The 21,489-nt window shown below is 42.3% G+C and overlaps 1 protein-coding gene across 1 annotated transcript in view; it reads left to right on the plus strand.

Moving 5' to 3' along the window:
- The window catches only part of VWC2 (von Willebrand factor C domain containing 2), a 59,769-nt gene extending 46,698 nt beyond the window's left edge, over nucleotides 1–13,071 (plus strand). The window contains exon 3 of the mRNA XM_075706078.1: nucleotides 12,920–13,071. Within this exon, the coding sequence (XP_075562193.1) occupies nucleotides 12,920–13,071 (152 nt within the window). The remainder of the gene's footprint in view (nucleotides 1–12,919) is intronic.
- The last annotated feature ends 8,418 nt before the right edge of the window (nucleotides 13,072–21,489 follow it).

Here is a 21,489-nt window from a genome sequence, read left to right on the forward strand (position 1 = left end):
GTATCCTGCTGTCGAACTGGGACAAACTGTTGCCTCTTCCTAGCCAAAATAGCCTGCCCTCTGATGTTACAGTTCATGGATAACTATGTAAACCAGATCCATTGATATCTCTTAAAAAGCTTCAGTGGGAACGTCGAAGGAAACACTCAGCTTATCATCATCACCTTATGTTTCCTTCACTAGATCCTGACCCAGCTGAAATACATTTGTGTACATACCAGTCTGGCTGCTCTGAGGGGATGGACTACTTTGCTGTGCTTTTTCCAGTTTCATGTGCCTGTGTAATGGAAAGAAAGAGTGTGCACCCACCAATAACATCACAGGAGAAGAGCATTGCAATGTTAAATGGTGGTCTTAACTTCACAGCATGTGGGAAAATAAGTGCTGAATTCAGACACCAGAAATTAAGAAGTTGAGTATGTGGAAGATTTCTTTCGGGTAGTGCATATCCTTTTATGTCTGCCCCTGTGAGTGACATGCAATTTCTGTGCTGCTGCACTTCTTTGAGATGAAAGGATTTGTATAACTCACAGACACAATCTTTGCATTTAACAAAACCGGTTCCCATATCTTTCATAACTCATGTGTCTCACTTCAAATCGCCTGTCTTTCCAACTCCACAAAGAGATGATCCCTTAAAATCATTTTGCCAGTCACCATGTCTGCTTTCCTGCCTTTCTCCTTCCTGCTTGCAATCCCACTAATTTGGTCTCTTCCAACACCAGCGGCTTCCTGCTGTTTTGCCTTTGCAATGAATCACCCTTCTGTCTATGGCTTTCCCACTCTTCCTACCCCGGAGCATCTGTTAGCCAGTTGTTGATTCATGAGTTGTGTATGGGTGATGCAAACGGAAACAAGAGGGAATTAACTTCTCATGGTGATGGATTTTCCATTTAGATTTGCTTGGTACCTGGTTGCATTTCTAAACAGCTGTCTTTAGACATGGTGCTAAGTGGAGTATGTGAGGTCTCCTCAGGAATGGGGTCTTAAATTTGCAGCTCTGACTTGTTGACAGTTTCTGATCAACAGTATAATAGCTATTATTTGGTGCACCCCTTCCTGTTCTGAGTATGTCTATGGTCCAAATTGCTGTGCTATTTTAGCATTTATTCTGTGCAAGACCTCGATAAGGTAAGAAAGTGGTACGAGCCCATGTCAGAAATTGGGCTGAAATGTGAGGAGGGCATTTGCGTGCTGGTGGAGGGGACAACCTGCAGACCAGGCTCGGGAACCATTGTGGCAGCCCCCATCTGAAGGAGGTGCGATGACTTGCGCCCTGGAGGTGCCTCTTCTTTCCCTCCGTACACGGGGGCTGCAGATGGCTGGCTTGGACCTGGTCCTTCGGTTTTAGGTGGCAAAGCTGGGTGCCGAGTGACTTATCCCCAGGGCTGTGGCTGTCCAGGAGGAGTGCGCTGGAGTAGGGACCGACGCCAGACTTTCCCGGGGTCACATCCTGGCTGGCTGTGGGAGCAGAGCTGCGTGGGGTAACAGGGGCAGGAAGGATGTGCTCACACCAACATTTTTCTGCTAGTTTTGGCTTCCTGAGCGGGTACAAAATACAGTCTTTCCAAAGCAGGCTGTCTCAGTGCTGTGTTTCATAACCACCAGGAGAAAATCATTAAAGGGGAAGAAAAGGTAGAATTATTGATTCAGCAGCATGCAGAGCAAAGCATAACCTCTTTTTTGCTCATAAAAATACTATGATTTTTCTCAGTTGCAGAGTAACTTGGGTGCATCTTAAAGTCGATAAAGAGTTTTTTCTTAGGAAAACTTAACATCTCTGTTCTTTACAGGTATATTCGCATAATATTAGTATCGTGTTAAAATGACCAGCAATTACAACTGTGTATTTTGTAAATTTTCACACTTAAAGATAGTAGTAATTCATTAGGACTGGTGAGTAAACAGGTTCTTCAGTGTCTGTTCTGATTCCCATGCAGTACACCTGTTTTTTAGAAATACAGCTTTTTATTTCAGTAAATGAAGCTAACAATGCACGGCAAAGGATGTTGTTAGAATTCATTATATTTTAAAGTGATGGATGACGTGCCGACAATTATAATTCATTTTTCAGCATAGATCCCCGTCGCTTCTATCCCTGTAATAAAGGGTACTATTGATCTATTTTTAGGAGGCAGATTTTTGGAAACATTCTAAATAAAAAAAGGTAAAAGGAGGAAGAGAAGGTGGTCAGTCTTCAGTATATATTAAAGAAAGTCCTTTGTGAAACTGTTTTATTAAGTAGCAGTTGTGCTGGGATCAGTCTCAGCTGTGTTCTCACCTTTTGTGATGTAACTCAAAGGAAATTGATGAAATAAGCGTAACAGTGCAGATGCCATCCAGAAACTGCCACAGGACCATGGGACACGTCTCCAGGTATGGAGCTGAGCAGTTCTGACATGCTGGATCCGCCACTTATTTCTGTTATTGCACAGGTTTTATTCCCTCTAGGAGTCTCAACTTCTGTTCCCTTTTCCTGCTGTTGACAGCACTGCTCCCAGCTTCTCTGTATGAGAGGGTTACATGGGTGTCTGAGACCCCAAACCCCTGGTGCTGGGGTGGAGATGCCTTTTCCTGGGTTAGCGTGTATCACTTCAGCAGCAGATGACCTGCAGAGAGCCCTCTTAGGTACAGCTGTACAACTGCAACCAGAGCAAGCCAAGTAGTGAATTTGGGTAAGGGGCTAGAAATCTGTCTGCTGCAGGCAAGCCCCTAAGACCATAACTAAAACAAAAATCCCAAAGCATCGATTATGATGACAAAACCCAAAATAACAACAAAAAAGCCAAACCAAGCTCTTAGAGCACACCTGATTTTGCAAGTGGACTATTTAATTGGGAGAGTTGTCACTGTCTGCTGTGACAGTCTTTCTGGAATTGAATGATGCTACATTCAGTATTTTGATATAAATCATTCTCAGTAAGAAAGATAACCTCTGATTTAACAGTATTCAGTGTATTTATTCTAAAATGGGTTGAAAAAATGGCTGATGCTTGCCTGATGATGTTTTGTCGGTTTGATTGAAAAATTCCTTGTAGCAGTAAGCAGCCACCAGCCATCCTTGCGTTCCATATTCTTGCTACCCAGTGTTTTGTAGTGACTGGAAAAATAGGCTGATTTAGATTCCACTTCATTGCCAAAGCAGCATTATACTGTACTTTGGTACCACTTTAGCTTTCAATTTAGTTGAAGTCTTTAGGGATTTTTCCATAATAATTCTCAGAATCTCTTCCTTCATTAGCATCCTGCATTTAGTATGCATTTCAGGGCACATACAATCCTGTGTGTTACTGCCTGAGTTACTGCACACTTCTCAGCGATGTAACTAACCTGCCTGATAGACGCTACAGCCCACCAGTGCTGCGGTGTTTTGGCTAATTAAAATGTGCTTTTAGTTCTAGTGTTTGCAGCAGGTCTCTGATGCGTTAAATTACCGGCCTGTAGTGCGTGCTTTTGGAAGTGCAGAGTCTATTTAAATTTGCATAATAGTGTTTAGGATAACTTGTTGAGGATCTTTCAGCAGCGGCATTTCACACAGCTTGCTTAGTCTGAAGAATAAGCTGATGTTTCGCAGTGGGAAGAAGATGACTTAGCGCTGAGCAGGTCTTTCACCAGGCTCCCAGTAGCCCCACCAAGCCCGGCGGGGTCACTGGGATGAATAAACAGCTTAAGAAAGGGAAGGATTAGCCCCATTAACCTCAGCAGCAGAGCTTTTAAGTGCCCATGCTACGAGCGCTGGGGCAGGCAGCAACTCGCCCCGCTGCAGCCCACACAACGTCCCACCACCGTTGTCAGTCCGTCTGTCCCCGCGGCGCCTGGCGATGCTTCTGCAGTTTCTGTAACTGAGGGAAAATTTAGCGATGCATCGGTTTGTTTTCTTAGGCGTGACCGCCCTCTCTGGGCTTCAGAAATAGTTTCCAAGCAAAGAGCTGATGCTTTTGCTGCCTACCCCTGCTCCCATGCCGCTGCCGGGCTCTGCTCCACCGTGAGCAGGATGCTGCGCTGCAGGGCACGTCCGGGACGGAAACCACCCTCCTCCTTTCCAGGCCAGGCTGGCGGGGAGTGACAGTGGGTGCCTTTCTGCCAGTGTAATGTTGGTGAAAACCTGGGCGCAGCAGGCAGGGCCGGCGGTGAGCTGGGCTGCAGGTGAGCAGCACCAGCCCCTAAGCGTTTCTGCTGTCTGAGGCACCTGGTGTGCGTTCTCCCAATGCGTTCAAGCCCAGTGTCTCTAATTTTCTATTCATCTGGGTGTTGACTGAGCTGCAAGAAAGCTGAGCGCAAAATTGATGCACGGCTTGCTGGCTTCTAAGTGTTTCTGTAATTTCCTGTAAGATACACACAATGTTCAGCTCATGTCTAGTTGGTGCCATTTCTGGGTGGAACACAATATCCCTTTACAAGTCGCAGAACTTTCGAAAATCATTTCAAGTAGAGTATTCAAGTCTTTCTATATTTTCTCTGATAAAAGAAGTTGTTTGATTTAGTTTATTTTTATGGCACTTGAGCCTCCTATTTAATTGCGCCCTTTTATGCCCTGAGGCTTTTTGTTTGGCTCATGTGGTATTGGATTGTGTAGTGTTCGATGTTCCTTTGCTTCTTTTTGTTCGGTACACAAAAAGCAGATATCTGAAATTCTGCTCTCTGAATACACACGAAAATCCAAGGGGCAGCGGCAGCGGCAGGATTATGGGCTGTTCCCTTCCTGCAAGCAATTTCTATCTGTGCAAAAGTAACTGGGCAGCCCTGGTTTCGGTAGCATTGGCATTGTCATTCCAGGGATGCTAGCATCACCGCAAAGTGCAAGGTGATGGAGAATCAGAACTGAGACAAAGCAGTGGTGGAAAGGATCGGTCCAGTGGCTGTGGTGGCTTTGTTTTGTGTTCTGTGGGATTTTTGGACACTGCTCCGATTTCTAGGGCTGGAGCCGGAACAAAAAGTTAATCAATAGTGCTGTCACATCTGATGAATGCAGAAGTCAACCAACACAACTTAATCGTAAATAGGGCTTGTGAGTCCCATAAGCAGAATATTAAAAGCCAGCTCTAAGTAAGATTATAGCTTGTTTCATCTTCCGGATTAAAGCACCTGCACACACACATGCGCTCACACTCAGGCACACCTGGACTACAGCAAGTGCCCGAGCTTTGATACCCACTTCGTCACAGCAGTGCCACTGAGGACGGGATCACCCCATTTAGTTACAGGAGAACTTCACTGAGCTTTCTTCTGTCTGTCTACTCACAGCAGATGCTGCTATGCTCATCCTTCAAAATTAGGAGGCAAAATGTTATTTTTAATTGTTTTGCCCTTGGCAGATTTTCTTCCAATCTGTCAGTTCCCTGTGCATCTAACAAAACATGACTCTACCAGAGGGAGGGGTTTCATCGTTCTTAAAAGCACCCAGGCTCTATCTAGCATGAACAAAACGCTGCTTTCATGAAAGGTAGCACATTGCACACACTGCCTTTTTGTTATTTCCCATAGCGGCTAGGTAAAACTGCAAAATGGGTGAATACCTTTATTTTTCCTCTCCCTGTCATGTATATCTATATACACATTTACTGGAAGTCTATTAGGATATTTGCCATGGTTCTCTGGCTGCCAGTATCTGAAGGCATTGATAAACCACAGAAATAGTACATGGTTCTTCAGGGTCCCAAATTGCTCTTAAAATTGGGTCTACCTGAATCCTTCTTCTGTAATTGAAAACTCTCTTCTGGACTTGGTTCAGTAGCATCCAAAGGTACTGAGGCGAGTAAAAGGTTGCACTGGATTGGGAGCAGTCAGAATTGTGACAGCAGCAGGGGTGATGAACTTATTTTTGTGAGAGAATGAAAGTCTGCTGTAATCCTAGTCACAGACTACTTTTGCCAGCTGCTTTTAGTGCTTTATCTTCAGAGCTGACATTTCACAGGAGATAGACGTATTATATATATAACTGCATGAGAGGGAAACAAAATCAAGTCAGGGAGATACAGACCCTTTAGAAGAGATTAGAGATTGGAAGGGCACAAAGTAGGTCCCGATACCATCTCTGGAAGAAGTGATTAGATTTGAGAGGGGTGAGGGAGGTAATACCTGCCTGCATCTCAAAAATCTTGCTGCTGCAGTGCTATGTGGCAAAGCAGCCTTATTTTGTCTGGCCATGCTGCATTAGGACGTTTTGAACCCATCTCAAATACCTCAGCAGGCACGTAAGGGACTCTGTGTCCCAGTGCTCTGGGAAGCAGGCGCAGCCACCCTTTATCCACAGTTTGGTCCTTGGCTGTCCTAGCTCCCCGGTGTAACTTCCAGCTGGGGTGCGGAAGAGTCCTTGGTTTTGTGCTGTGGCATCCCAGGTCATCTGCAGCAGCAGACAGCTTGAAATGCAGGCAGGGGGGTTGTCTACATCTCTTCTTCCAGCTCGTTGTTTCATTAGTCTCTCTGGCATCTGCAATAGATCCTGGAGGAAGTCTCGAAACGTCAGAAAGGAGAAAGATCAGAAAGGTGCGAGGGAAGGCTTCACTTTCCCTGGAATGTTCCTGGAATTAGTGAACAACAGGAACACACTTACTGTCCATGGAAAACTGTCAAGTAGCATTGCTGGAAAGTGAAACTTTTCTGTAACACAGAAAGGTAGCAGCAGATTTGATTTGAGTGTAATGAAACGTTTGTTTCTATAAGATTTCTACCTGGTATAAAATTCATTGTGTCATGAAAACATCAGCTCAACTTTTCCGTGGTCCATGGTCACAACAGAAAGGTAAATGTCAGGAAGCAGGAGGGAAATGGGAAACAAAACAGGATATGTCACTGTGCTACTGTACAAGTCCATGGTGTTTCTACAGTTTGCGTGTGGTGTGCAGGTCCGGGCCTCACAACCCAAAAAAGAGGTAGCAGAACTGGAAGAGGTCTGGGAAGGTCAGCAGGGACGGTGGGGGTGCAGAACCAACCTCCTCAGGCTGCAGGCGAGGTGATGGGAGGGAAGGGAAGCGTGATACAGGTCTATAAGCTCATGAATGGCATGGCAAAGGGGGGGTGGTTGTTACTGCCTCTTCCGCTGTGAGGATTTGGGGATACCAAGCTTAGGTAGCAGGTGGAAAGCGTCAGACAACAACAGAAAACTCTTCTACCCTGTGTGCAAGAGCTGTGGGCCTCCTTGCCACCAAGTGCTGCTTATGTGTGTTCAGCTGGGTGTTGGGAAGGTTAATCATAAAGAAATCTATTAACTCCATCCGTTAACTCCATTAACTCAGCACACGGGAGCCATTTACAAAGTCTCTGATTCAGAAAGTGCTGGAAGCTGAGTGTGTGTGCTTGCTCTATCCCCATATACTTCCCCACGCATCTCCTTTTGGCTGCTGCAGGTGCAGGTGGACCTCAGATCTCACCCAGCACAGCTATCTCTTGTATAATGTCATGGTCCTCAAGACTTCCAGGACGAAGTGTAGGATCTGTCTTTTCGTGTTGCAACCATTGGAAATCTCCCCATGAAATCGGAAAAAAAAAGTAAATTAAAAAAAAAAAAAATAGGGGCTAAGCTAAATGTTGAGGTTATGTCATTTACAAAGTGCTCTAATACCACAAAGACAAATGCCATAAAACTGTCGGGGTAGATGGAACTGCTATCAGATACCTTGGAAGTGACCTGTTTGACTGCTGCAAGCGGCTATTAAAAGGGCAGCTATTAGGGAGTTTAGTATAAACCAGAGCCCAAAGCACTCTTACATCAAAGTGTTACATTACAGAGGTTGTCACTGTAGTTCTAATTGGTGAAAATTTGCCGTGACTTATTCTCCAGGCAAACACATTAACTTGCAGTTGAACAGATTTCTTTGTCCGTAATTTGGGTTAACACATGATGAAAACAGTTGATTAAAACACAATTTACCAAATTGCTGTATCTTATATTTTTGAACTGATTGGAACACGTGCCCATGCAAAAGCAGGGGCTGGCAGCAGAGGGAACAGGCACAACTCTGCAGCGCAGAGCTGTGGTTTTGTGGAAGGAGAGGAGAAGCTTCAGAGAACCTCTTGCGAGGTTGTCAAGGTTACAGGTGCTGTTGCTTCTGTAGGTGAGTGGCTTGGGCATTCTCTGCTGATAATTGGGATCAGCTGTTTTCTTCCGAGATAACAAAATTTGCATTTTAATTAGATTGTTGCATTTGTCAACACCGAAGCGTAACATATAAGTCATTGGAACCTTTTCACAGGACCACCATAAGGACTTTGAAAAAAATTACAGTAGCAGCATTTACCCCAATATTTTTTAATTTTTTTTTAATTTTTTAAGCATTTAAGAGGAGAGGATCCCATTATAAACTCTCAATGAATTAACCACCAAATATGCCTTCCTAGTTCCTTAGATCCCAGTATAAATGTTGCTTTTGGAAACTAGGATTCACCGTTTCGGACGCGGGGAAGCCGAGGGCTGCGTGCCAATCTGGCGCTCAGTGTGAGAACTGAGGACTTGCACTGAACTCGCTGCTTCGAGACATCACGGAGATGGCAGCAACTGTGCCTTAGCCCTAGGAAAGAAATCTCTGCTGATACCAGCATGGTATGGCTCAAGCGGAGTCTGACAGCGCCAGTATATACTTTAGGAAAACAAATGATGTCATGGTAGATTTCAAGCTGCGCTCGGAATTGGTACAATATGTCATATTGAATTTTCTGCCAGATTTAAGAGTGATACGGCAAGATCTTCATCTACTGTGAAGATGTGCAGCACTGCTGACTTCCTTAGAGCTATATAAGTGTATGCAGCTGGGGATGGGGCCCCGGAGGTTTGTACTGTAGATCAAACAAGCTCCAACAAGCCACTGCTGCACTGAACGAGTACTGGGTGCTGAAGTTGGGCAGTGGTGGTGGTGTTACCAAGCAGGAGCTCAGAAAGCAGGCAGCCTGCTTTGGAGACCGAGGAGAAGAGATTCACTGCTCCTGCAACAGCAACATCTAGCCAGAAAGCCCACCACCACTTTGGAGTAACAGCCCCCATTTACTCAGAAATGCTTTTCGCGTGCTAAGCCAGGTAATTTTGCCAACTTTTTAGGAACTCAAAAATGTCTCGCCCTGTATGATGGGAAGCTGAAAATCTTCCTAAATCAATATAAGCTGGCCAGTTTTAAGTAAAGCAGTAGTTTCAGCAAATGCTGTGCCTTCAGGGCAGCTCATCCAGTCTGAATGTGGAGGAGACACACGCTTCTGCCTCCCTCTGCTAAGGGAGAGCGAGCAAATGGCGCTCTGGAGTCTAACACCAGCCTTTGCGTGCCTGCTCTGCCTCCTTGCCCTACCGCCTGCTTAAAATCTTTGATTCCTCGGTTTCCCCGCTGTTCTTTTAGGCAGATGGAGAGCCGGATCGTTAGCTGCTTCATCAGCACCGTCCGTCCCACTGGCAGGGGCCGGGGAAGGGCTGCGGGAGGCGCAGGTGCAGCCCGGGCAGCCCCAGCAGCGCGGGTGCCACCGCTGCCGCCCCACATGTCCGCTGTCGCTGCGGGCTGGTCTCCTCTGGCCCCACCAGCCGTGTGTGTCTGGTTTCTGTGACTGCTCCTCAGAGGAAAAGGAAAGGGAGGAGCATCACCTGCTTGGTAGGAAGGGAGCCACAGGACACCAGGATCCAGGACTAACTCATACAGCTTCAAAATTGAATGAGGTTTGGGGTGAAGCTCGGGGTTTTTTTTTTCCCCTAGAAGCAGTCTGAGGATTTGGAGAAATGATAAAAGGAGAGCTGTGGAATTATTTTCCTGTGTTTGGACACTATATTGTACTGGCATTTATGTGCATGGTGTTGCTGTAATGTAGTCGGTTCAGCCTTTTGACTGATGACCTTTTCAGTAACATTAACCACAATATTGTGCGCATGCAATATTGCAAAGAAAAAGATGAGGCAAGGGTGCCAGTGGACTACGGCCACTCTAAGTGCTATATAGGATTTGCAGTTACCATAATGATGAGTGCAAATGCAGAACCAGAAAATAGGCAATTTTCTGTAGAAAAGTTGCATGATACTAAAAAAAAATCTAGCTTGCTCAGGAACGTACTTTGTTGCTGTCATTTATTTTTGTAGGGTCCCTTTCTCAAGTAGATGGTTATTGCTCTTCTGTACATTTACCAACGCAATGACTTTCCCCCGTATTAAATAGTTTAAAAATTTAGGGCCAACTTGTATCTTTACATTTAATAACTTTCTGATGTAAGAAGGACTAGTCACACATGGTATTAAGGTGCTGTTAGTTGTGAATGGAGGCATTTACATTCCGAATCCTAGTGAATTATATTACGTGTGTTGCACTGTTTTTACTTCATTCCCTGGTTGATTTTTATAACCAAGTATAGCCTGTAACATTTACTTTCCCAGAACGAAATAAATCCTGCACAGGGGATTGACATCGCTTTTGTTCCACTTGTGCCTTTTACATAGTATTTAAATTTCAAGTGGTCTTGTAGGTTTCATACAAATTCTCCATGGAAAGTAGATTCCGCTTTTAATATTTTAACTCTTTATATCGTATAAAGATACAAGAAAGACATTGAGGTGCTGGAGCGTGTCCAGAGAAGGGCAACAAGGCTGGTGAAGGGTCTGGAGCACAGGCCTTATGAGGGGTGGCTGAGGGAACTGGGGTTGTTTAGTCTGGAGAAGAGGAGGCTGAGGGGAGACCTTATCGCTCTCTACAACTACCTGAAAGGAGGTTGGAGTGAGGTGGGTGTTGGGCTCTTCTCCCATGTAGTTAGTGATAGGACGAGAGGAAATAGGCTTAAGCTGCGCCAGGGGAGGTTTCGTTTGGAAATTAGGAAAAATTTCTTCATGGAAAGGGTGTTCAAGCATTGGAACAGGCTGCCCAGAGAGGTAGTGGAGTCCCCATCCCTGGAAGTGTTCAAAAAACGGGTAGATGTGGCACTTCGGGATATGGTTTAGTCTAGTCTACCCTTGATTGGTTTAGAGTAGACTTGGTAGTGTAGGTTAATAGTTGGACTGGATGATCGTAAAGGTCTTTTCCAACCTAAACGATTCTATGATTCTATATAGCTTTGTAAATCATGGGGCTATTACAGGCCAGCGTGCAAAACACACAGGTATCTACCTAATGTGCGGGTGAACCCATCTTGGGATGAAAGTTTATTAGGTGCAAGAAGAATGCTGTATTTAACTGAAACAGAATTATATAGATTAGAGTTGAAATCTTTTAAAGTTCCACCAAGGACAGCATAGTTAATAACGCTGCTTTATCTCAGCTGAAAGCTAGGGCACCTCTCAGTGTGCGGTGGGACCCAGGAGCATGTCTTCCACCCCACAGTCCTCCTTCCTGGGTTGTCCAACCCAGTGGTACTTTGCATGGACGGACTGAGGGGGCTGTGAACAAAAACATACCACAGTAGCATTAAGTTAGTAAAGCGGGTAACTTTACATGAGATAGGCTGTATTTTGCTATCCATTCTGCGTCCAAAGCCTTGAATGGGCCAGAAGCCACCCAAAGCTAGGGAAGAAGCCAGACATTAGAGATCTTTGTCAACAGTCAGTCCTAAACCAAAATACTGGCTTAAATATTCAGAGGATTAATGGGTATGATTTGGTGAAGCAAATTTCTGCAAGTCTCGCAGGTCTCTTCTTTCCTCTTCATTGAGGAAAGGCCTTCGTTATTGTCAATTTGGCAGCTAAGTCTCAGGCTGCAGTGTCAGTACACAAACACATAAAAAGAGGTAACAAAATTGATTTGTGAACTATTTGGTTTGTGTTTTAAAATGTGCAGCGTGCACCTACCTTTGGTTTTCAGAGGAAGCACTTGAATACATTGCCTTAGCAGAAGAAGCCATACTGTTTGCCTTGGGTCTTACAGTAGACCGCTGGCAACGGAAGACTGAACCTCATCTGTGATTTATTTACTTGCGTGGCGAACAGGTTGGGGGTTGATAAGTGTTCTGCACACCCATATTCTTTCAAGAGTTTCAGCTGTATCCGATCAATAGATGCTGGTCCCTACTGCGCATCCTGCCCTGGGGGACAGTGGTACCAAAGTGCTGGTGAGTGGCCAGGCTCTGCCTGAGCAGCTGTTGGGTGTGCTTAGGGAACGGAAGGGCCGAGTTCCCCTGAGGACATGGCGGTCTATAGATAAGAGATCATTGGTAGGGTTTAGTGCTGCTTTACAAGCGCATATGGATTTTCAATGCAGAAATAGACTTCTTTTTTAACAGAACTGTAGACAATACAGCACTCGCAGAACTTCTGTGGCAGAGAGATGCGAGGATGTCACCTTTTGAAAGAACCAGATTTGTCTTGTGAACATTGTGCTGGTGGGTTGCTCTGCCTTGTCCTTGGAAATGAAGTTATTTCCATGTACTATGAAAAGGCGTGTTTGTAGACTTGCTGACTTACATAAAATGGAATATTTCATTTTACACACAAAAAAAATCTTCATTCAGAAGAGGCTGGAGCTATTCCATTCTACTGGAAAAGGACTATTCTCAAGAAATGGAAAATAAACTAATCTGATACTTCGATTACTACACGAAATACAATGTTTGTTTCCAATGGGAAAAAAGTAATAACATTTATAATCAGCTCTCTAGTAGCCTACAGTAGCACTGTTGCATTACAATAGCTGGCTTTTCCTCTAGCTCATTTTCTAGCTTAAATCTGTATTCATCTGCGTTGTCAGTTTGTGCCCAGGCCTCCGTCACAGTTGCATGTTTCACAGAAAGGCTTTATTACACCTTCCCCTGCGGAGGGCAGGACAGTCCGTACTGCAAACGTCCAGCCACATCAGGGGGCAGGGTCCTTGCTCTCTTTGCTGCTTTTATGCCTCGTGCGCGCTGCTCACGTTTGTTTCAGGTGCCCAGCGTTACTCACTTTGCATTAGGTTTTCTGTGCTCGAGACTAAAACTGAACAATGCTGGACTACAGTGTGCTATGGGTATGGCATAATAAACTTTTTCCTTTTTTTAGGCCCAAACTGCTTTGCAGAAACCATTGTCATTCCAGCAGGCCGGGAGGTGAAAACTGATGAATGCACTATATGTCACTGTACTTACGAAGAAGGCACATGGAGAATTGAACGGCAAGCTATGTGCACTAGACACGAATGCAAACAAATATAGGAAATCTACAAATCTAAGTACTTTTCGTGGTTTTTATAAAATAGCTCAGAGCAGTGAGCACCGGAGATGACCCAGGGAAATCCGAATGAGAAGATTCTGGCGAGGAGCAAAGAATAAAATATTGATATTTTGTTTTTCAAAGTAACATAATTCTGCAAGGCAAAGAAGTGCATATATTTAAAACACTTGGACATAAGAATACCTGTCTTAATAAATGTGTTATTTTCACAGTGAGTACACTAAAATACACTCTATAAAATATTCTATGTATTTCTATAATACCATTATAGAGCTTAAAAATAAATGTTTTATATAGACAATACAGATTAAAGTACTGTATCGTTGCCTGTCCTGTTGTGTACATGCACCATGGCTAAAACATTACATTTCTGGTTTAGTTACATTATATGAGGGTTTTCTTGGTTTGGGGTTTTGTTTGTTTGTTTGTTTGGGGTTTTTTTGCTTATTTTCAGTTTAGTGGGACAGGAAAGAGCCATCATATGACAAAGCCGTGACATTCTTGCTTTTGAAAAAAATCAAGTAGAATATGCTTGCAGAGAACATGCGCTTATTTATGAATATTGCCCTAGTGTAGAGGGGGGCAGCTCCTTCTCTTAGTTCTACTGGTGCATATCTACTGGTCCGCAGCCATGATAACTGGGAGCAGTGGGTAATACAAAACTGGTCTCTTATAGCTGTTGTTCTAAAAATTCAATCAGACAAAATCCATTCCTAATATTCAGTTCAGACATAACACATTTCAGGGAGACAAATTCCTCTGTGACATATACAGTATCGCATTGCCCAGCTGGTGGAAATGATGGTAAGTAACGACACGGCATCGTTAATGCAATGCATAATGGATGTGGAGAAGTGCGGCTTGGAAGGGCTAGAGCAGCCAAACAAGCCTCCACCAATGTGGCTCCACATTGTTAATCCATGAGTAGGAGAGCTGGTTAGTAGCTGCACCATTCCCTAGACCCTGCTCTTGCCACCTTGGTGGTGCTGGGTCAACTTTTTGGTTCTTTCTGGCAGTCTGTACGGGGTCTGTGACACTCTGTGTTGAGGAGAAAGGTTTTGAACCAGCTCTTTGAATCCATCAAAGGATTTCTAGCACAGAAGCTGACCCCGACTACGTGTGAGATGAATCACATCTCCCTGCTTCAGCCACCAACAGCCTTTGCTTAGATTCATTTTGGTTTTAGTTTAGTTTATCGCCAACTCCTACATTTTGTCTGCGTTGAACACCTGTTAAGGCAACAGCTCAAGAAAACACTTAAACATGGGCTTACCTTTAAGCTTTTGCTAGAGGGAAGACTTAATGAATCAATATCTAAAACCAGAAGACTATTGCTTAAATTCCTACCTACCCTTTGCTCCTTACTGCCGTGGTGTAGCCTGGTTACCAGGTTTGCATCCATACAAAGTATGATTTTCTGGTACTTCTGAAGACCATGGGAATTTTGTCAGTGACTTCAGTTGTCACCTCAGGTCCGGTTTTTTGAGCATGTGTCTGTCTGTCGCTGGGTGTTATTTTCCCCAGTGGTGGTACGGGAGAGGAAGAGGAGTGACAGAATCAGAAATCAAGGAACTGTCTCTTGCACAGACAGTCCTGTGGCAAAGTCATGCATGGTATTAGTCTAGTCACAAGAAGAACAGGAGAGGGGAAGACAGATTATTGGATTTAAATAGTTTTAAATCACACAACAATAAAGTAAATAACAACTTTCCCTGAAGTGGATGTGCACATATGTAAACATTGTACTGGCAATGCTGTTCTCCAGTAGCTGGAATTCCTAGCAGGGATACAGGAAATATTATACCTGGATTGCCACTCAGTCTGCTGATGGCAGTGGAGGGTGACGCAGAGTACAGATTATTTTTTTTTCTTGGAAGAGGGAGAGAAGTGTTTCACGTCTCATTTGTACCTAAACCATAAGTACACTTCCAGATGCAAACATAAATACTTGATTTTGCCATTTTATAAAGAGAGTACCTCGTTCATTGTGTAGCTTTCATTAACACAGTGAGACGCTGCTTATTGGGGAGTAAAGGAGGTATGATTTGGCTAAAAAATGTATTATTTTAAGTATACCTATCCATTTCACAAGATTCAGTAGTCACATGACAGAAAGCTAGCTCCTAAATCAGTAGGACCCGTGCCTCGTGGCTATGTAGGCTTCTGCTTACTGAAACCAAGTATCTGCACAGCTCTGAGAAAGTGCCATGACTGCCAGTGGTCTTCCATGCATGTCTCCTTGAGATGAGTGGAAGTGCCCACATAGGAAGCAGCTGTAGGACATGAGTAAGAGCAGAGAAGGTGGACTTGCAACTCAATGTGGGATTACCTTTCCAAATAGGCTGCTTAGTGTCCCTTTAAGAGAGACGTGTTTTCAGTGAAATTACGAGAGACTCAGAATGTGTGTCCTTCAATGTATGGCCATAATGTTTAAGTTTTTGGAAATCTCACCTCGGACTAGTCACCCTTTGCTTCTCCTTCACTGGAGGTTCTTGTTAAGCCTTATCCTGTTTCCCAGGGCTTGAATTTCTGTTCTTTTGGGAAGTTCTGTCTTTACTGAAGTAGTGAGTGCAAAGTTAAAGGGTATTTTATTGTGTGTTTCTAGTGTAGCTTTTATAAATATTTTCTATTGCACATTTTTTGCAAAATATTTTTCCATCTTTCAATCCTGGTGCCAACATTAATGTCATCTTTACTGTAGTAATAGTTTGGTCCTTTCCCATTTCATATGGAATTTCCTGGGCAAATTCGTCTTGACATCCAGCTCTGTGGGTGGTTTCTTAAAGAGATTGTATTTTGAGATTTAATTATCTTTCTTTTTGAGAAATAAACTTGAAGTCTTTTGAGTTTGGGGGTTATTTTTTTTTTTAATATAGTGAGGTAGAAGTCATAATGAGCTTTGGACCTTCTTTATGCTGAGATCACTGGCCACCTCCAGCTTTGGCCTGTAGTATTACCACATGAGAGCTCTTTGGTTATCCCTGAGATGGGGAAATGGGCTGAGTGACTCTTCTTGGGCAGATCTCACCAGCCTCGCCCAATTGTGGAACCACAGTTGGCAGGCAGTGTGTTGTGGGTTAGCCCTGGTAAGTAGCTCAGCACCACACAGCCTCTCATTTACTCCCCCACCACCCACCCCCAGTGGGACAGGGGAAAAACAAGGAAGAGTAAAAGCAAGAAAACTCCTGGGTCAAGATGAAAATAATTTAATAAGCGGAGAAGTGGAAGAACAAAAAAAAAAAAGAAAGATGTGATGCAACAGCAATCATTCACCACCTCCCATGGGCAGATCAATGGACAGCCAGTTCCCAAGCAAAAGCTAGCTAACCTTATCTAAACGTCACTCCTCTCCATTTAACTGCAGAGCAGGACATTATATGGCATGGAATATCTCTTTGGTTAGTTTGGGTCACCTGCCTGGTTGCGTCCCCTCCCAAGCTCTTGCGCACCCCCAATCTACTCGCTGGGTGTGAGTGAGAAACAGAGAAGACCTTGATGCTGTGCACAGGCTGTTCAGCAATAGCCAAAATATTGGTGTGTTATCAGCATTGTTTTGGTTACAAATCTAAAACAGAGCACCTTACCACCTACTACGAAGAATAACTCCATCCCAGCCAGGCCCAGTACACGGTGATACCGTCAGCCACCCCAACACAGAGGCAAACACACCGACAGGGTCTTTCTGAGAGCCAAACTCCAACAGGTGACTGCACCAAGCAGCGTGTGGGCCTTCGGCAGTGGATTTGGGGAGCCGAGATTTGCAGCTTGCTGTGTAATGTCACTTCACATAGACAGAGGCTTAAAACAGAAACCATCCTTTCTCTTTATAGGAGTGGAAAATGAAAATGTAGAAATTAAAAGATTTAAAGTTAAAAATTAGCTGTTATGGAATGCAGTTGGAAACCAGTCACCTTTAAACTAATTTAATCTCTAAGCAAGAAAAGCAGAACTGCTGTGGTGGCCACGTGTACTTATCTAAATGTTACGATTTGGTCATGTAATATATCTCTTTATATTTAATCTTAAAAAATAAGAGAACAGCCATCTGCATCATTTCCAGTGAGCCAAACTCCAGAGAATATTGGCTTCCCTGCTGAAGCCTAGGTACTCGGCTGGTTTTTGCTTCAGTGCAAACAGTATTATGCATCCTGCATATGAGGAGTTCTTCAGCTTTGCAGGTGGGTTGTGTCTATAAAAGCTGTATTTCCGGACATGCTGAGAGCTCATGAATAATTTTGTATTTTAAGGTCTGTTGCGTGGATAATGAATATTCTTCTCAGATGTTCTTATGTAGGTGCGTTGGCATGAATATGAGATTTCTGCTTCTACTTCACTTGCTTCTGTTTATTTCCCAGTTGAAATGAAGACAAATTAATTCTCAGTTTGGCCTTGTCGATTTTTGTAGGAGTGCACTATACATGAATTTGGCTTCAAGCCTATGTAAGTAGGTGCTTGAAGAGTTGATATTCTAGATGGTTTCAGGTAATTATAAAATTGCATGGCTAGGTGCAATAGGATTCTTTATACTACTCATTTAAACCACAAAAATGGAAGTGCTGGGATTCACTTAAATACTTATGCGAGATGGACAAGGGAAAAGGGGAAAAAGAGAAAAGCTATGAGATACGAGACACAGGAGCTGAGCGTTACAGTGGGAATGTTCAAGAAAAGCAAGACATAGCTACAATGTCATACGGGTATTTCATAGGGAGATTTTTGAAGAATATCATAAGAAAAGTAAAAGAGAAATGTATTTGGGCACAAATTGATATACAGGAAATTCTAGTTGGAGGTGAAAAAAACCATACAGTAGGGGTGATTGAATACTGGAGGATGTTGCCCAGAGATGTCGTGGAGTCTCCATCCTTGAGGATGGTCAAAACCCAACTGGACACAGCCCTGAGCAGCCTGCTGTAGCTGAACCTGCATTCAGCAAGGTATTGGACCAGATGATCTCCAGAGGTGTGAAATTGAAAGCCAGGTTTAAGTGACATTGAATTAAAGTCTTTAATACAAATAAGAAAGAAAAAGATACGATGAAAGGTTCCCTCACTTTGGAAAACAATCTCTTGCGTGCTCATACAGTGTAATGTGAACTATACTGTCATGATTGTGAAGTGTTTGATGTCACTTTTGATGGTAACTTTCATAGCTAAACTATGATAGCTCCGTAACACATAGGAGGTTTTGAAAGGCACATATTATTTACGATTCTAATGCAATCCCACTAAAGGCTCCATTTATTCCCCTTACCAGGCAATGAATTTTCTTCACAGCCTGTGTTACCATGGGGTTTCTGTCTGCAACAATACCCCTTCTGCCCTGTATTCCTGTTGCATTAAAAACAAACCACAAACTAGGCAGACAGCATTGAACTGACTATCACAGACTATTTTTTCTGGTTATCCAAGAGTTCCAATTTTCATCACTTTTTGATAGAAGTACTACTTCAGAAAGTTTATAACTTGTTCAGTTTTGAGAAGACAGCCACTCCTTCCCAGAATCCTCTTTCCTCTTAGAAAATACTTATGCTCAACACACTGAAAATGTAAATTTTTGGTCTTTTGAATTCTCACATTAAACAATTCACATAGCAGAGAAAAAATAAACATAGCCTAGTATGTTTTCCCAATTGCTCATATATAACATGTGCCTCATTCATTTTCTATGCTTTTAAAACAAATACAGGAAAACTCCAAACTCATATGTCAATTATCAGTTACAGAGAGGTTTTGATTGTTCACCTGTTGAGGCTATGTGGAAATACTGATATGGAATATTAATTAATAGTAATAGGAAAACACTGACATAATTAGCAGCACAAAAGCTGATGTTTAAAAACAATCAACTCTCAACTTACCAGAAATATTTCTTACATTGTTCACGTTAAGTTCATTTGGGACTATTAGGTAATAGTAATGCTATTTCTATAGCACTTAAGTTTCCTGCTATTAAAAAGATCATTGCTTTTAATAAATATATGGCATAATTAAAGCTACTGTTGAAAAGAGTAAGCAGACTATAGTAATGGAATAGCAAGTTAGTCTTGTTGAATATGTATAATCTATCAGTTGTAAATGTTGAGTTTGCCACTTACATTCATCAGTGATCTTGTCAATTTAGTAGAACTCAAGAAGTTAGCCTGCTTCGTATTTCTTTGGCAAAAAGGGAAAAATATCACATAAAACAGTAAGCACTCCAGTTCCAGCAGGATATAGAGCACTGCTGCAGATTTTGAAAAAACTACAGGACCATCTGCAGGAGTGGAGTGTGCTGAGTGTTTCTGTGTGCACAGATTTTACCCCGTGGTGAAGAGGTGAATTTCTGAAAAATGGTGAAAATAGGAATGCAAGTATCAATTCACACACAGTGTGGAAAAATAACAAACACACAGCGGATGTAACATGAGGAAATGAAAGCATGTTTAACATGTAATTATTTTGGGGAATAGGTAAACAACAAAAACTTTTTTCCATGGTTTTATGTGCAAATAAATTTCTTTTTTCAGGCTCCAACAGTACAAGAGAGTAAATGTAAATATTTTTGCAACGAGAGATGTATATTTGTATATAAACAGCATGTATGTATTGACAAATGAGAATTATTTTCTTGGCTAAGTCAGCAAAAAACAAGAGTAATTTAGAAGCCCAGGTTAATACTGTTAACTGAGATCGGGATTTCTTCCACAGATTGCACCTGTAATAAAGCATCTGTACTTGAATGCAACCAGTGGATGAGAGAAAACGTTCACAAATATGCATGTAAAGTGCTTTTGTTCATAGTAGGCACAATTAAAGACAAATGTTTATAACCACTTACTTTTTCCAGTAAGCCTTAAGGGGCATGCAAACTTTGTGAATTGAATTTGCCTATCAGGAGGACCAAAAAACATCGTTTCTATACTCTGCTAAAATCCATAAATGTATGCATGGAGAAGAAAGTCAATATTCCAGTGTGTATAATACCCTGGTGAAAACTGCATCAGCTTTATTATTCTCCCTCAAAGTATAGATACAATTCTACAAATGCCTTTAATTGATGAAATGGTCTGCCAACCAGAGCTTTCTGTTTCTGATGTGCAACAGGAAGGTAAATATATAAAAATGTCAAAATGCTGCTTAATCTATATTGCTATTGCCTTAAAGAGCTGCATTCATCCCAGAGGGTAATTCTCAAATTAATTTGCTCTCCATACTGTAGGAAGTTCCATGTGCTGATATTATTTGGTATGGTGGTTTTTTAACAAAAACAAAGCCTGTATTTTCACAAAGACAATACTGCATACTATGCTCTCTCTTTAGCCATTAATAATTAAAACTAATGCTAACTAATTTAGTGCTGTTGTGAGTGGGAAATTATGGAGATAACATATGGACGTGCAGTGCTTCAGCCTAATGTAACGACCCAGTGGTCTGTTCATTCCTGGTTACCACACAAAAATAAGCATTAGCTAGCCTTTAGTCATTCTAGGATTACAGTTAAATAGAGTTTAATTTCTTAACTGCTAAACATTTTTTAAGATGCTCTTTCCCAGCTATTAATTTTCAAATGGCATTTGATAAAAAGAGCTATTTTATATATTCTGCTAGTTATGCTGTTTATACTAGTGTTTGAGCAATAAACAGTGTCACTCTGTAGACTCCTAATAATGCTTGTTTTCCATTTTTTTTCAAATGCTTTAGTTGCATATGTGTTAGATAAAAGTCACTTCAGTTCATGCAAACCGGAAAGGCAAATCATACAGTCTTACTCGTTACTTTCAAACACTGTTTTCATTTTTTGTGTCCTTCACATCAAAATATAATATATTTGGAGCTTCAGGCTCTATCACGTAAACAGTGTATTAGTGGGGTGCTTATAGTACAGTATCTTAAGATAATGCATCATATTGAAAAATTACTTCTTAGATGTAGCACAGTATTTATTTTTATACCTTTTTTCAGAGTACAGTTCCTGAAGACATACATATTTAAACCTGGGGTCCATATTTGTGCTTCAAAAAACAAACACCTGCAAACCCCATTTTCCAGATATGACAAAGCGCTAAAAATGGCCTTCACATCCAGCTCATTTTTATACATGAACTAGAGAGGAAAAAGAGCTAAGAGGAAAAAGAGTATAAACTCTGTAATATTATTTATTAAAATTTATTAATATTTATTAAAAACTTTGCAATTTGCATGGGGTATGATCTGCACATACAAAACAAATAGGATTTTAAACAGGATTCCGTTACTGAATACCAACTTAAATAAGGCTGTTAATGAATGGCAATGCCAAGGAATGCATTGAGCCAACCACTTAGTAATTCTCAACAGTCTTACAAAAGTAAAGATGAGTGTCATAAAAAGTACCATGGTATTTTATGTTACTGTTTGTTTTCTTCAGGTAAGAGCAAA

Source organism: Pelecanus crispus, chromosome 2, assembly GCF_030463565.1.
Source record: "Pelecanus crispus isolate bPelCri1 chromosome 2, bPelCri1.pri, whole genome shotgun sequence".
Taxonomy (NCBI): Eukaryota; Metazoa; Chordata; class Aves; order Pelecaniformes; family Pelecanidae; genus Pelecanus; species Pelecanus crispus.